Source organism: Terrapene carolina, unplaced genomic scaffold, assembly GCF_002925995.2.
Source record: "Terrapene carolina triunguis isolate 2854851 unplaced genomic scaffold, T_m_triunguis-2.0 Scaffold62, whole genome shotgun sequence".
NCBI lineage: Eukaryota > Metazoa > Chordata > Testudines > Emydidae > Terrapene > Terrapene triunguis.
The window spans coordinates 37321762-37338216 of NW_020664413.1; the positions used below are offsets into that span (position 1 = coordinate 37321762).

At 40.3% G+C, this 16455-nt stretch overlaps 2 protein-coding genes across 5 annotated transcripts in view; one reads left to right on the forward strand and one right to left on the reverse strand.

Annotated features, from left to right (window-relative positions):
- The window catches only part of METTL8 (methyltransferase like 8), a 41251-nt gene extending 34087 nt beyond the window's left edge, over positions 1-7164 (reverse strand). Inside the window, exons 1-2 of one of the 2 annotated variants that reach the window (XM_026647563.2) lie at positions 6848-7164; positions 5621-5732 (exon numbers count right to left, since the gene is read on the reverse strand). In XM_026647563.2, coding sequence (XP_026503348.1) covers positions 5621-5667 — 47 coding nt within the window. In that variant the 5' untranslated portion in view covers positions 5668-5732; positions 6848-7164. The remainder of the gene's footprint in view (positions 1-5620; positions 5733-6847) is intronic. The other variant, XM_026647566.2, reaches the window with a different exon arrangement.
- Positions 7165-7421: 257 nt separating this feature from the next.
- DCAF17 (DDB1 and CUL4 associated factor 17) overlaps positions 7422-16455 on the forward strand; it is a 44824-nt gene continuing 35790 nt past the window's right edge. For 2 of the 3 annotated variants that reach the window (XM_026647569.2, XM_026647567.2), the window contains exons 1-4: positions 7422-7614; positions 7910-8145; positions 10957-11060; positions 14124-14214. In XM_026647569.2, coding sequence (XP_026503354.1) covers positions 7972-8145; positions 10957-11060; positions 14124-14214 — 369 coding nt within the window. In that variant the 5' untranslated portion in view covers positions 7422-7614; positions 7910-7971. The remainder of the gene's footprint in view (positions 7615-7909; positions 8146-10956; positions 11061-14123; positions 14215-16455) is intronic. The other variant, XM_026647570.2, reaches the window with a different exon arrangement.

The window sequence follows — 16455 nt, forward strand, 5'->3', positions numbered from 1 at the left end:
GTTGGCGGTGGACAAATTACCTAACATTGCACACTGATGTTTCTAAGGTCCAGACATAACCTGAGAATAGCCTAAACCAAACCAACAAAAATAGTCAAAATGGACTTTTAAAAACCAGTCAGTCTCCATAGCTCAGGCATTGCAGCAAAAAGATATATTAATCTTGCCTTAAGTAGTGTGAGGAGACCGATATTACAGCCCCTCTGGATCTTCTTTGCCATAACAGGGACAACATGACAAAGTCATTAACCTCTTGTGAAAATAAAGCTGCAAAAGAATTCACAGCAACTGATGGGTTAGAAAGCTGGGAAACAGTGCAGAAAATTACATAAAGAAGCTAGAAAATAAAACAGATTATTTGGAAGGAAAGCAAGGGCTTTGCAGCTGGTGTATTATAGTACAGGAATTTGGGAGAGAAAAATGGAAATGCTGGAATACCACACAAGAGGAAACAGATGAGTTCTGGGAATCCTTAAAGGTGAGAAGGGAGTAGAGTCAATGGGATTCAAGGGGAAAGTTATGTCACAAGTGTAAAATGAGGTAAAAGATCTGATACATATTAAGTGCTTTTAAAAAATTCCTCATCAGGCACCATTATTGTAGTACCCTTAGACAAACTGAAAAGGACAGACTTTAATTCTACTCTGTGATTCTACTCCGAAAAGTCACTCTAAATATGGCATTGTGGAGTTCCATATTCATTCTCTCTCAATGGTATGATGATGTGCTCAATTTGTAAGTAAAATGATATTTTTCTAGCTGCCAATCCCGCAAACAACCTGGAATCAGAGATTCAAACGTAGTACTTTCCTTCTCATGCACCATCACGGGCAGTGATGCAGGCCAGCTCAGGCCCACAGTAACTCCTGTGAAACCCCACTGCCTTCCAAGGGTTTGCACAGATTTAACTATGGGAAAACTTAGTCAACAATTCTCATTATATATAAGAAGGAATAGAATCCAAGTCTCTTTCTCAGCACTGCAGGGTCAATACAACTAACTGAAGTTATTTTTGCCACTAAGGTCAGCAGATATGACTCTGAATACACACAAGGAGTAGATCAGTTGAGTTTAAGAAGACACCATTTTTACAATCATCTTTCAGAGTAGAACTGGTCTTTAAAAGTAGCTAGGGAAAGAGGAAATGTTTTGTACAATGGGGAAGAGAGCTTATATTTTCCTGACCGTATCTCCCAAACCAAGCGCTGTAGGAAGGAAATAAGTCATATAAAACAGGCTTTCTGGAAACACAGATTTGCTAAAACCATCAGCTGAACTATAAGGAATACATTCTTTGGGGTAAAAATTCTGCAGCTACTGTCGGCTCCTGAAAAACCAAGACAACACCCAGCACACACTAATGTGGAAGGGGTGGTGAATTAAAAATGTTTAAGATTATGGAATAGCCATACTGAATCTGGGGGGGTGGTTTTTTTTTTTTTTTTTTTTTAATTTTATCCTATTTTGGCATTTTTGGAGATTTGTTCCTCAGTCACTGTTCTCCCTCTGGAGATTCCTGTTAAAATTATTCTGCTAGATAACTCAAGTCTGTGATGAAGTGCAAAGCTATAGGTGAAAAACAGTAAGTTATCAATATTTCTTTGCTAAGAAATAATAGTCATACCTCCACCAAAAAGGGAAATCTATTTTATTTAATAATGTATATGAATTGGAGTGTGAATGGTGTGTTGAATTTTTTTTTTAAGGGAACTGCTCCAAATTTTGCTTTGTAGCACTGAGGGAATCTACTGTGTTTGTTAATACAGTGGTTCTCAAAGCCAGTCCGCTGCTTGTTCAGAGAAAGCCCCTGGCGGGCCGGGCCTGTTTGTTTACCTGCTGCATCCGCAGGTTCGGCCGATCGCGGCTCCCACTGGCTGCAGTTTGCCGCTCCAGGCCAATGGGGGCTGCGGGAAGCGGCGCGGGCTGAGGGATGTGCTGGCCGCAGCTTCCCACCGCCCCTGTTGGCCTGGAGCGGCGAACCACAGCCAGTGGGAGCTATGATTGGCCGAACCTGCAGACGCAGCAGGTAAACAAACCGTCCCGTCCCGCCAGGGGCTTTTCCTGAACAAGGGGCGGACCGACTTTGAGAACCACTGCGTTAATATGTTTTTATAAACATTACAGTTAAAAGAAAAATTTAAATGCAAGTCAAGTTGAGCTAATGCCAAATGCAAGAACAAAGAATGATTGACAGGTAAGGAAGTAGTAAGTACCTTAGACATAAAGATATCATTTATTTAGAGAATCTTTAATTAACTAATACAAATGCAGTGAGAGTGAAACAACTAAAAGAAGCAGTTTTGAAAATGAATTATGCAAGGGAAATTGCGGGATATGGTTGCCAACCAAAAGGAAGGACAGACCAGATAAAAGGCTTCTTGGACTCATTCCATCCAAAACAACTTGTGCCCCTATTTTATCTTTTTACTTGTAATTAGAGCTGGTCAGGAATTCTCCAATGGAACAGTATCCATTGAGAAATGCTGATTTGATTAAATCAAAATGTTTTTTAGGAATGTACTGATTTCCTTGAAAATTTTGTGGGAAATTATCAAAACATTTAGTTACAATAAGGTCAAAATGGTTATTTTTGATAAGGTTCAAACACTTTCTTGCAACTTTATTGTTTCAACTTTTACATTATATTTTGTTTATAATTATAAAGTCAAAACAATAAAATCAAAACAAAACATTCTTAACCATATCAAAATGAAATATCCTGGAATATTTTCTTTTACGAAAAGTTCAGAGATTTCAACTTTTCATTGAGATTTGGGATGAAAAACCATATTTCAAAATTTCAGAATTTCTTGCAGGATGGAAATTCCATTCTTCACCAAGTTCTACATGTAATAGCGTTTGTCTGTGTTAATCACGCCAATTGAAGATTTTTACTCTTAATGTGCACTGAAAGGCACACACAGCAAAACTGGTGCCTGTAATTATTCCTGATGTAGAGATTTTAAATAATGGACATGAGGGAGATATTGGTGACCCTCAGTTCAGAGTTCTTTGTTACCAATGCTTGCTAATTTAAAGGGATAGGCTCACTTTTTTTTTTTAAATGTTTAGGTCCAGATCCTGCAAAGACTTAATTCTACACACGGGTAGTCCCAGTGGTAAGTGTTTGCAGCATCTAGGATTTATACACAGATATGTACTGCCCTCCAAAAGGTTGAAAAGAACCCGTCCCACTTCTTTCCCTATTAGGGTATGCCTACACAGCATTTTGGAGCAAGCCTCCCAGCCTGGGTAGAGAAACTCGGGCTAGTGGGGCTTGTATTAGTGCTCCATTTATGACTCTAAAAATAGCTGTAGAAACAAAGGTTTGCAGTGGCAACTGAAGCTAGAGCTGGGGCTCTGAAGCCTAGGAAATGGGGTGGGCTTCAGAGCCTGACCTCCAGTTTGAGCCACAACTTCAAAGTGCTGTCCATACAGCTATTTTAGAGCACTAACACCAGCCCCACTACCCCGAGTCTGTCATCCTGGTCTGAGAGGCTTGCTCCAAAATGCTGTGTAGACGTAGTTTTCCCCTTTTACATGTGACAACTCACATCCCTTTTTGTTACTTATAAAGCTGAGTCTATCAAGCATCTGACTCACTGACTTCTTTGCCCCCATCAGCATGGAAAGAGAAAGTCATCAATGGACATCATAGCTCTGGGCACAGGGTTTGCTAAATAATTTGTATATCCCCTGCTTGCTGGTGCTGCAACAGCAAAGCAAAGCAAAGTTAAGGTTATGCATGAACAGTGATCTTAAATCAGTGATAGATCTTGAGTAAATGAGTATTAAGAAATTAAATACTTCATCCAAGCTATAAAAATAGTAAAATCTAATGTGAGGACTTTTAAAGTGACAGAATCTGTTTAGAATATTTCTGTTTTGCAAATAAAGGTTTGAACTCTTCACAATGTTCATTTAAATTACTAGAAAGCCAAAAACTACACAGTCACAAAACTGGTCAATATGTTAAACTAGAATTATGCTAATTTTAACTAGTAGTCCAGCTCTTGACTTATAACTTAAATGCTCTTAGACGTTGATTTAACAAAATATGATTAAATCTCTGGATTAAATGTTTTAGTTGTTTAAAAGCTACTTTGTTTTATAAAACAGGCATTATGAAAGGAATAGTTTGTCTGGCAAAGGTTCTAAACATGCAGGTGTCCTAACTAAATGCACAGGCTAGGACACATTAGCTAACCCATGGAGGCAGAGGAAGGGAAACTGTACTTTTCTCTTACTGCTTTTAAAATATCGATTATTTTTTTCAAATGAACTAAAGCAGTCAAAATTTACATTTGTGGGCAAAACTACTTAAAAACATCCCTTTCACATGACATATTCTCTTCAGCTATTTCTTTTAAATGTCCTTTATATTTATTATAGGACCACTTTATGTATTTATTTTGATTTGTTAAAAATGTCTATGCATGTTCTAAGCACCTATAGAAAGCTAAACAAGCATACAACTAAAAAAGATAAATAGCCTTAACACAAAATAAACTTTTGTACTATACCTAAAACTTTAACAAAGCTTAACGGATTAATTCATCACGACCATGAAAATCACAAATTACCTACAATTTATATTTAAGAACTCCACTGTTGGCCATTACAAATCCATCCACCCACCTCTCCAAGAGAGCCCTGAGAGTCTACATGGGCTTTGTCCATGCATAGCATACCCTGAAGGCCAACAAAACCTAGTCCTGCCAGACCAGGAGTGAGTCCCAGAGCTGAGCACCACTCATGGAAAAAACCATCAGGAACCTCCCACCTTAGTTTGAGCAACTGCAACTATCACAGAGATCATGCATTTAGTTCTCTTCATTACAATGAGTAATTAAGCTTGAATTTTTCTAAATAGTCAGAATTTCATGGTTTAGGGATACATCTCTTTTTATAGCACCAGCTAAGGACACTCAGGCTTAAAACTTATGACATCTAAAACTTAGGTCAACTTAGCTATAGCACTCAGGGGTGTGAAAAATTCATAGTTAAACCATCTTAATGCCCAGTGTAGACACTTGTAGGTCAATAGAAGATTTCTTATATCAACCTAGCTACCACCTCTCAGAGGGGTGGATTAACTACAGCGATGGAAAAACCCCTTCCATCACTGTGGCAAGTGTCTACACCACAGATGCTACGGGGGCACACCTGCAGCGCGATAGCTATGCCATTGTAGTATCTGTAGTGTAGACATAGCCTCAGTGTTATTAGCATTAGTCCCTCACTGGCAGGTGTGCACCTGAAACATACTTTCCTCTCACTAGCCTGCACAACATGAATAGTTTGACTCTCCCCTGTTTGGTGCAAGTACACTCTCTGCACTACCACTTGAGTTTCTTCATTCATTCATTCGTTTGTTCGCAGCCATTGCTAGGGCTTGGCCTGAAGGCGACTGCTCCACAGACATGTGTGGCAGCAACTCCATCGACATGTGTGGCAGCAACTCCATCTTCCCTTGGCCCTCAAAATATTTTTACATTTTTAAGATAATTTAATACTTGTTTAAAGTGCCAGTGTATTTGACATCCCTAAAGACTGAAGTCCACTATTTCGCCTCACAGACAGTGGTAGCACAAGCTTCCACACAAGCCCACCAGTGTGCCTCACTCCTGATCTGCAGACCTCTTCAGGCAAGAGTATGATTAACATGGGTATTCAGAGTTCAACTTCTCTGCTGACAATTGCTATCAGTTGTGGAGGTGCGCTTGTGATATCTATCAAGAGATGCAAGAATAAGAAGTCCAACACGTTATAAGTCTCAGGAAACTACTACTGAGATGAAGTGCTTTACATTTCTAAGCCACTTATCCTGAAAACTTCACGTATATCAATAAGTATTTCTAGGATTGGGAACTGAGTCAATACAAATCCAGCCCAGTTCAACAGTGACCAGAATTCATTACCTGGTGATAGCTGTTCAATGGTACAAATACAATGAGTTTGTGAACTCCATTAGTTCCATATCCACACGTACATATTAGACAAATCACCAACAAAACCAAGTCTCCATGAAGATTCAAATTACCCTTCTATCCTTCTGTATTGGTTATACAAAAAATAATTCAGTCTCCATAGTTTTCCGTCCAGCAACTTTCACATCCCCAAATTTATATTTAAAAAAAAAACAAATGACCAATATTATCACTGGCATCTCACTAAAGAGCATGACTGCACAGAATAGCGAGTACAGTTTCAGTGAGTTGCACAGTATAGTTACCCTGCTAATATGGTTGAATATTATTGAAAAGTAACAGTGCAGAGCATAAATAGACTTTTCTTCTTTTCCCCTGCTCAGTTTAAAGATATTTTATTTTCAATGAGGGAAATAAAAACAAAAAAATTGGAAAGAAATTCCCACTTAAATTATCTTGTCTTTCCTAATCATAAATACATGCTATACATTTACTCCCCTTTTTGTTTTTTTTTTAAATAAATGCATGATAAAATGCATTTTTTTTTAATTTGACAACATGTGTGTACTAGTTATATTGTCTTTCGCCAGATGTATGGAACCTCATTATAAGAAAGCAAAAAAATCATTATAATGAAATATTAAGGCCCTAATCTTGCAAAGATTTACCCATATGCTTAATTTTTGTGCACAGAAGTAATATCACTGATTTCACTGAGACTACTCTCCTATAAAGTTAAGCATGTGCATAAGTCTTTGCAGCATCAGGGACTATATGTGTGTACTTAACTTATTCTTATTTACACCAGCACTGTAAATTTTCATGATCTTTATAAATTAAGACATTTTGCTTGTGCTGACTGCGGTTGATTTACTGAAAAGTGCCAATAACATTTTAATTAAAAAAAAAAAACATACCTTCAAACTGTTCTTCTAGTTTACAGAGAAAATCCTTTAAAATAATCGCAGGGCCTTTTTACTAATTTTCTCTCCGGGACTGCCTCTCTGTGTATAGCTAAAGGGACTGTTTAAGAAGTAAGAACAGTAGCACATTGCACAGGGTTCACAACATCAGTTATTTCCCACTCAGGCGCCCCACAACCTTTCTACATAGCAACGTCTAGCCCCCAGGATTGGGTGTGACAACACCTTCCCATCTGGCAACACACTTAAGAGGACCTGCGGGAGCTCTGCTCAGCGCCCCAGTCCTGCTGCTGGGGTAATACTCTCCATGCGGCTGGAAGCATGAATCCGGAAGGACAGGCAGGCCGGCGCCACACGCGGGAGGAGGCGCACAGAGAGGGCAGGGCAATGGATTCGGGGAGTTGTAGTTTTGGCGCGTCATTGGGAAGCGTCTGAAAACTACCCTCCCCGGCGCCGAGCAGCGGCGGGAGGGCGAGGGCGAGGGCGAGGGCGGGGCCGGGGAGAGGCCTGGTCGGTGCTGCTGCTGCTGCTCTTGTCAGCTGCTGCCAGGTGGTTTGCAGCACAGACGCGCTGGGGACTGACGGGGGCAGTAAGTAATGGCTGCTGGAAAGTGGTGTTAGTCTCCTCCCCGCCAATGGCTTGTGGTGCATTCCTCTCAGAGCCGAGCCCCGCCAGGCTCCAGGCGCTGCTGTCAGCCCAGGGCACGGGCCTGCTGCAAACCGACCGCGAACAGATTCATACATATACATAGCAACGGCCCGGGTGAGCTGCCACTGCCAACCGGGAGAGCACCGGGCTCACGGACCCTCTCGGTCGGGCCGCGGTGGAACGGGCCCGCGCCTGGGGCTCGGGGAGGCGGCTGCTGGGCAGGCGGGGCAGGGTCTCCTTGTCTGCATCCAGGCTGGAGTGTAGCGAGGGCTGTGCAGGCCGTTCTTTCCCGGCTTGTGTACCCTCTGCCCGGGGAGGGAGAAGGAAGCATCAGCAAGGGGGCCCATAATACTTGTGGCATTGAAAGATCATCCGGCACATGCATTGTTGTCTCCTTGTATTGAACAGCCCCGCGCTTGCTGCCTGAGTCAGGAATTAGAAGGATTTCGAGCATTTCCCAAGAAATAAAAATGTCTCCAGATTCAGCCGCTTCCTCCTCCTCAGCCACGAGACTCTCCTCCAGTGCTTTTAAAATTCACAATGTCTGCCGCCTTCTAACCAGGAGATCTCACGGATTTTATACAAAAGATGCGGGTGTCGCCCACAGAAAAAACATGGGAATCCTAAGAAAGCTAGTATGTCAGGTAACAGCTTCTAACATTTTCCAGCAGTGACCCAATCCTTGTTTGGAACCTGATTTCTTCATTCCAGATGTTGTGAACTCCAGTCTAGTGCAGGAATTTGGGTAACCTCTGGACCAAACTCTGAACGGGAGAAGTTTGTGAGAGAGCGAACAGCCTGAGTTCTTGATTAAGGATGAGAGAGTTAGCAATACTATTAAATTTACCTCCGAAAAAATCTGGAAAAGATGAAACATCTTTATCATTCAAACCTGAAGAATATCGTCTGGTGGAAAAAATGGCATTACCATTTGTAAATCAAACTTTTATTTTACATTACAACAGTGTTACAGTGTGACTCTTTTACTCAGATTTCTTAATCCTGGGGACTATTATTGTACACAATTATATAATATTAAAATTATGCTAACAATGTAAGGGACATCATCAACTTTAAATTTGACCTCAAAACTCTAAGGGTTTGTCTACATGTGCAGTGGTGCAGGCTGCCCCACTATATTCCCCTGGGGGAATACTGTGTCAAATTTGTCACAATAACACAATATATACTCACACCAGTTTCAATTATTTTGGTAATTTCTTTCAAAAAACCTGTCAGCAAGTAGGTCTGTAACAATACGAACAAAAATTCAGGATTTTTTTTTTTTTTTACAAATAGATTCCTCACTGGGCATATTAATACAGAATTTTGAGTAATTTATTTAAACTACAATACAGATCTATATTTCCTCCACCCCTCAGAAGCAGTGCAAAGGCTTGAGGTAGGCAGGGGTAACGGAGGTGCTGAGGGAGAGGGAAGGCGCCTGGGAGAGAACCTGGAGGGTTGTTGGGTATGAGTGGGAGAAGTATGGAACAGGGTTTTTTGTTAGGGAGTAAGGAAGACTCCCCCATGCAGCCCCTGGCTGACCCCATGTGTCTCTGCAGCCCCTACCCCCTCTCCCTCATGTTGCCCTGCAGCCCCCTAGCCCCCATCCCCATGTGGCCCTGCAGCAGGGGTGCTGGAACATGGAGGGCCATGCCCCCCCCCCCACTTTTTACCAACCATAAGGGCAAGTGACAGGAGAGGAGCAAGCAGGTGGCGGGGTCTTGTGGGAAGAGGCTGTGCGAGGGCAGGTTCTTGGGAAAAGGGGCAGCGTGAGGGTGGGGCTCAGGAAGAAGGAGCAGTGGGGGCTTGCAGGGGGCACGGTTTGGGTGCCTGCGGCCCCCCCCACACTTTTAGGGTGCTTCTGCCGCTCCTGCCCTCCCATTCAGCCTTTGCTCAATGCTGTCACCCCATTAGCCCTTCTGAACACCAGTCTGTGAACCCCCCATATCCCATAACTCTTAACTGGGCTCTGCGGGCAGAGCACTGTGAGGAACGCAGCCAGCTGCTGGCAGTTCTGGCGCACAGTGGCCCCTGGTGGGCAAAAGACAGAATGTATTTCCTGCAGAGGGACATGAATTCTGCATGTGCACAGTAGTGCAGAATTCCCCCAGAAGTAACTGTAGCACTTTAGTGAAGACTCCACTACACCAATAGGAGAGCTTCTCCCGTCGGTATAGTTAATCCACCTCCACAAGAGACAATAGCTATGTCGGCGGGGGAAGCACTCCCATCAACATAGTGCTGTCTATACCAGCAGTTAGGTTGGCATAACTCAGGAATTTTTCATACCCCTGAATGAGTTATACCAGTATAAATTAGTAGTGTAGATCTGGCCTAAGTGCAACAGAATTGTTTCCACAATTAAAAAAATCAATAGTTTTCTGTAAACAAATAAACATGCCTCTGAAGTGGAAACCAAACATTGCAGCACTGGGAAGCTGAAATTGCAGCTGATTATAAACCAGAGGGAAACTGATTTAAATTTTGTTATTGCCCAAGCTGAGAGAAATGTAGAAATAGCACACATAGGGATAACTAAATTAGTATTTAAAAATTACCTTAGTTTTAACAATCTAAGGGGTTAGGCCCCATTCAGGCAGCCAGATGTGTGAAGGGGGATCCCGGCACCCACATAGGGCCCCACTGAAGCTAATAGGGCTTTGTCTGACTATAGCCCACCTACATGCATCTCATAAAGGATTGGGGCTTTAATGAATACAGATACAATTATTTACAACCCCATATCCTGATATCATTAATGCACATGAGTAACTTTATGCATGTGAGTAGTTCAAGTGAACTCATTAACATCTTGCATTCTTTATGCAAGCGTGTAAACTCCCTCCCGTGCCTTCCTCCGAACACCAAGAGTAGGCTGGATCCCAAAACTCCATGAATTCAATGGGATTACTAACATATATATGGGTACTTGTGCATATTTGCAATATCAGAGCCTATCATTTTTAAGTTGAAAAGGTTGCATAAAAATTTTATTACCAATTTTATTTTTAACCTGTGTCAGTTAATGATAAACATTTATTTTCCATGGTGCCCATGAATTGGTAAAGCTTCTCTTTTCATTTTTTTGTCTCTAATTTTCTTGTAAAGGCCCATTCATAAATTTTATTACATTTTCCTCCACCATGTACCCCACTCCAACTTTTCTAGACTTACTTTTCAAATACTTTTGAGTCAAAGCCCTGCTTGCCTTATTTCAATGCCTACTGTATTCACAACTGGATGCATCCAGTGTACAATCATAGAAAGAAGGAAAGCAAAATTTAAAATGGCTAGATAACTCCAGGAGACTTATTTATTTAAAAAGTCCTTTATGTGTTCAACAGACTATGTTCAACTAACATAAGTTACTAAGCAGTAGGGGCAAGTGAAATATTTTCCAAAACCACAGCTTGTCATAAAAGCCTTTTTCTACTCATTGTCTATTTCAGGAAAATACTAAATTCAAGAATGTTTGGACAACTCATTCCACATCTCCTATTGCTTATGAGCGTGGAAGAATTTATTTTGACAATTATCGGTGCTGTGTGAGCAGGTAATTATTTGATTGCTAAAAATTGCCATTATTTTTCATTTTAATACTCAGGCTTTGATCTTAGAAACTCCCACGAGTTGTCCCACTGAGTTGAATGGGATTACTTGTATAAGCGCAGATACCCATATGCCTAATTGTTCGCAGGATTGGACCCTTATTTTATTCTCTAAAAGGGTGTCATAAGGAGGAGGGAGAAAACTTGTTCACCTTAGTCTCTAAGGATAGAACAAGAAGCAATGGGCTTAAACTGCAGCAAGGGAGGTCTAGGTTGGACATTAGGAAAAAGTTCCTAACTGTCAGGGTGGTTAAACACTGGAATAAATTGCCTAGGGAGGTTGTGGAATCTCCATCTCTGGAGATATTTAAGAGTAGGTTAGATAAATGTCTATCAGGGATGGTCTAGACAGTATTTGGTCCTGCCATGCGGGCAGGGGACTGGACTCGATGACCTCTCGAGGTCCCTTCCAGTCCTATGAATCTATGAATCTCTTAAGTGTTAAACAATAGCTGTATTGCATTGCTTTTGGCAAGGTAAGGCCTGATCCTGTGAGGTGCTGCTTATGTTCAACTATCACTGGACTTTAATGGGAGTTGAGGATGTTCAGCACTACACAGAATTCAAATTAAACAGACTGAACACTAGTTTTATTTCGTGTAGTTGTCACTGGGCCTCAGTGGGTCACAGCTGAGGATGCCAAATTCAGGACAAACTGCTGGGAAATAGGGCAGTCTCACCCTAAATTGGTGGTTATTCTATCATTAGATTATACCAAGCCAGTAACAAAGGTAAACTTCTGTCTCGGCACATTGATTAACAAGAAGTCAAAGATGCAGTCTCTTTAGGCATTACAGCCCTTGTCTCACCACGCAGACGCTGGACTCTATGATGAGTGGTTACTAAAAAACAAGTTAATCAAACATAGGGTTCTTTTACCCCCAAGAGATCAGGCACATAGGCAGATCAATGTATAACTGAGATCTTACCCAATAATCACGCTGATGCCAATCCTTTAGTAACTTGAAACTAAAAGTTTAATAATAAAAGAAAGAATAAGAGAGTTGTTAATGGTTAATAGATTAAATAATTGCAAAGTTCTTATATCAGGTTTGTAGCAATGATGGATTAAACTGCTAGCTTGTAAAGTCTCTCAGGTGACTTCCAGAAGATTGGAATCCACAGTCCAGAGAATCAGGGCAGAAAAGAGGCAAAGTGGAGATATTTCAGGGGTCTTTTATATTCTCTGCCATGGGCCTGGAAATTTACTGTCTCAAAACAAAGCTCACAGCCCAGATTGTGGAAAGTTACTGGCTCACTGTGGAGTTCAGTATCATGTAAGCATATTACTTGTCCTTACATGGCTTGATGATTCACAGGGGTAGCCATTGCCTATATTCTTGGTGAGGCATCCACAGGAAGAGCTATCTGGGCGGAATGGGTTTCTTCTATGACTCATTGTTAGAGTGAAGTGTCCTGAATGGGTCATCAACACTTAGCTGATCTGGCTCTATCCAGTCGGTGTTACCCAAGAATACCACACATGTTTAAGATTAGGGCTGTCAAGCGACTAAAAAAATTAATTGCGATTAATCGCATGATTAATTATACTGTTAAACAATAACAGAATACTATTTAAATATTTTTGGATGTTTTCTACATTTTCAAATATATAGATTTCAACTACAACCCAGAATAGAAAGCGTACAGTGCTCACTTTATTTTTTTATTACAAATATTTTCACTGTAAAAAACAAAAGAAATAGTATTTTCAATTCACCTAATGTAAGTACTGTAGTGCAATCTCTTTATCATGAAAGTTGAACTTACAAATGTTGAATTATGTACAAAAAATAACTGCATTCAAAAATAAAACTAAAACATTAGAGCCTACAAGTCCACTCAATCCTACTTCAGCCAATCACTCAGACAAACAAGTTTGGTTACATTTGCAGGAGATAATGCTGTCTGCTTCTTGTTTACAATGTCACCTGAAAGTGAGAACAGGCGTTCGCATGACACTGTTGTAACCGGCGTCGCAAGATATTTACGTGCCAGATGCACTTTAACGGGAGTTGAAGATACTTCTTATCTTGCAGGATCAGGACCCTTTTTAGCATGTGATTTCCAGCACGTAAAATGCCTTGTGAATGATGTCATTTAATAAGTCCAAAAGAAGAAGACAGAACTAGAGACAGAGTTCATTTCAGGAAACATGTGTTGCTAAATTCTTAAACCATACAAGAATTATTAGCTTCTGGCACCCATGCCATGAAAGGCACAACACTGATACAGTGGAAGAGATCCTCCTGATGGTACTTAATGGGTCAAATTCTGCTGTCAGCTACACAGTGCAAGTCAATGAAGTTACTCTAGATTTACACAGGTGTAACTCAGAAGAATTTGGCACAATAACTTGTTACAAAATGATAGTTCCCCCCACCTCAAGTTCTAATCTATATAGGTTCTTATATCACTCTCATGACTCTAGAATCTGAGCACCTTCTAGTAGTGCAATCAGCAACGTGAGTAACATCTGTCATTTGTGCTTCATTCTTTTTCTCCTCCTCTCCCCAGGGAGAGAATTGTGCATGCTGTGAAGTATTTTGTTTTGGTAGAGTTTTAATGTATGTGTGTGGGTGGGTGTGCTGCTATGATTTTGCATTAGAGAAAGCAAGGTGGAAGAAGTGTGTCATGCACTTGGAGCTGCAGGTGGTAAGGTTTTTGATGGTCTTCTGTTCCTGAGTTAATTTTAATAATTTCTGTTTAGTTCTTTTTTTAAGTATGTTACTAAAATAAGAACATTATTGGTACATCTCTTGTCTAAAATGTTTACCTAGACGAAAAGTGATCTTTTTAATGGCATCTTACAGTAGGGGGTGGGGGTACCCAAATTCTGAAAGTAGCACAGAGAGACAGTTACCAAAATAAGAATAGCCTTGCATGCTGGGAAGTTCAGAATGCTGACTGCATGAGGAGGAGGTAATGATTTATAATAGTGCATAAACTGACCTGTTGACAGAGTTAGTTTATAAAGTAGACTGATCGTTTATAATCTTTTTTCTCAGCATTGCACGAGAGCCAAGAATACTTTATCAACTGCAAGCATGTTCTAAATCAGAAAAAATAGAGGATGCATTATTATTGGAATGCCCGTTGGTAAGGTTACTTTTTACTGAAGGAATTTTGAAAACAAAATATAGCAACTGTTTTAGCTGTGGAAGAACAGTTCACTGATAATGTAGACAAAATTGAAACCAAACATTTCAAAAAATGGGGATGATGTTTATTGCAAATTATGGTCAGTTTCTGTCTTCAGATGGCTGCATATGGCTCCCATTGAAGTTGGAGGGAGTTTTGCTGTTACTTCGTGGAAGAAACCAAGTATTCAGAGACCATATTATCAACCTGCTCTTCTCTTTCAGTTAACCTAAATAACTTCAAAGCAGTATACATTAATATATTATGCTCTTCTTTGCTTGGAGCAATTATTTAATGGGTCAGTTGCACTGTTTGTAACAACATTCTTGTTAACAACTATCACAGTGCTTGTCAGGAATGATGATCTTCACACAGTAGATAAGTGAGAATTTTTGCAATGAAATGGGCTTAGACACTAGAGAACACTCTCTCTCCTCTGAGTTAAGTAATCATCTTTGAAAAAATTCCATGAAAATACAGGGTTCATTTAAAGTTTTCAGAACCTGAACTTCAGTCCGAGCCAAACATCTACACACTATTTTTAGTGGCATAGCATGAGTCTGTAGATGGGGGCTCTGAGACTTGCTGCCATGGGTTTCTGCTTGCCATGTACACATATCCTTAATGACTAACGCTGGTCATAACTCTACTGGCATTTTAACTCACTATTTTCATTTGTGCACAACTTTCTCTAAACTTCATTTTTTGACTGAAATTGTCATACTTTCTCTCAGACCAAAGGTGACTTTTAGGGAAAAACTGAGCGGTTTTCTCATATTAAGATTTATTTGCGTCTGGCTAACTCAAATAGGGGAACACTAAAATATGACATTTTACACATGGCAAATTCTACTGGGAAATAGTCTGGTAATTTTTGAGAAAAATTAGTAAATATTTTAAAATGTGCATTAATGAATGCAAACTACAACACTTTTATAGTTTTTTTAGTTATGTTACTGCCTATGGTACAATAATATTGTGTGACTTTATAGTGCCACATTTCTCCACTGTGCTGCTCCTAGATTTCTGCCTCCTGTAAGGAGCTGAGTGTCTTTAACTCCCACAGGAGTTGAGGATAGTCAGCATCTTGCAGGGTCATGCCCGTACAGAGAAATGCAGTTTAAATCCCATGGAGTCATGCAGAAACAATTGGATAACTCCATAGTGTCAGAGAAAGTACTTTCTTTTCTCTTTAAATGCATAGTGCCACATTAATGTAGTGTTTAGGTTGCATATTTGAACACAAGTGTCATAAAAATGTGAAAGTTAAGGTTCCAGGCGTAATGTTTGTTTGTTTACTTAATTTAATTTGTGTAAATGTATTAAAAATGCCTGTTTTCAAGAATTAATGGCCTTATTTTCAAAGATGTTGTGCCAATATGGCTCCAACAGCAGCTCTTTAAGCCCTGAAAATCTTAAAAGAATTGTACAAAAAATGGAAACATGGATGAATTGCCAAAGAGGAGAACAAAAGAATAGCACAAGCATGTAGGGACATAATCAGAAAAGGTCAGGCATAAAATGAGGCCTGGTCCACACTTAAAAATTAGATCAATCTAGCTACGTGGCTCAGGTCTGTGAAAAATTTTGAGCCCTGAGTACCACAGTTAGGTTGACCTAACCACCGGTGTTGACGCAGCAAGGTCAGCAGAAGAAATCGTCCGTCAGCTAACCACTGCCTCTTGGTGAGGTGGATTAAATACATCAACAGAAAACCCCCTTGCGTCAATGTAGGAAGTGTTTATGTTACAGCGCACAGCTGCAGTGTGTAGCTGTGCTGCCTTAGTGGCTGTAGTGTAGACATATCCTGAGTTACACCTAGCAAGGGATGTAAAAGGCAATAAAAAGAGGATCTATAAATACATCAGGAGAAAGAGAAAGACAATGGAAAGTATAGGTCCTCTACTTAGCGGAGAGGGAGAGCTAATAATGGACGACATCAAGAAGGCTGATGTGTTTAATGACTATTTTGCTTCAGTCTTCACTAAACAGGTAAATTGTGATCAGATAAATAACAAAATTAATATTAACAAAGGGAAAGGAACACAAGCCAAAATAGGGAAAGAATAGTTTAAAGAATATTTAGATAAGTTAGATGTCTTTAAATCAGCAGGGCCTGATGAAATTCACCCTAGGGTACTTAATGAACTAGTCGAAGCAATCTTGGAACCATTAGTAATTATCTTTGAGAACTCATGG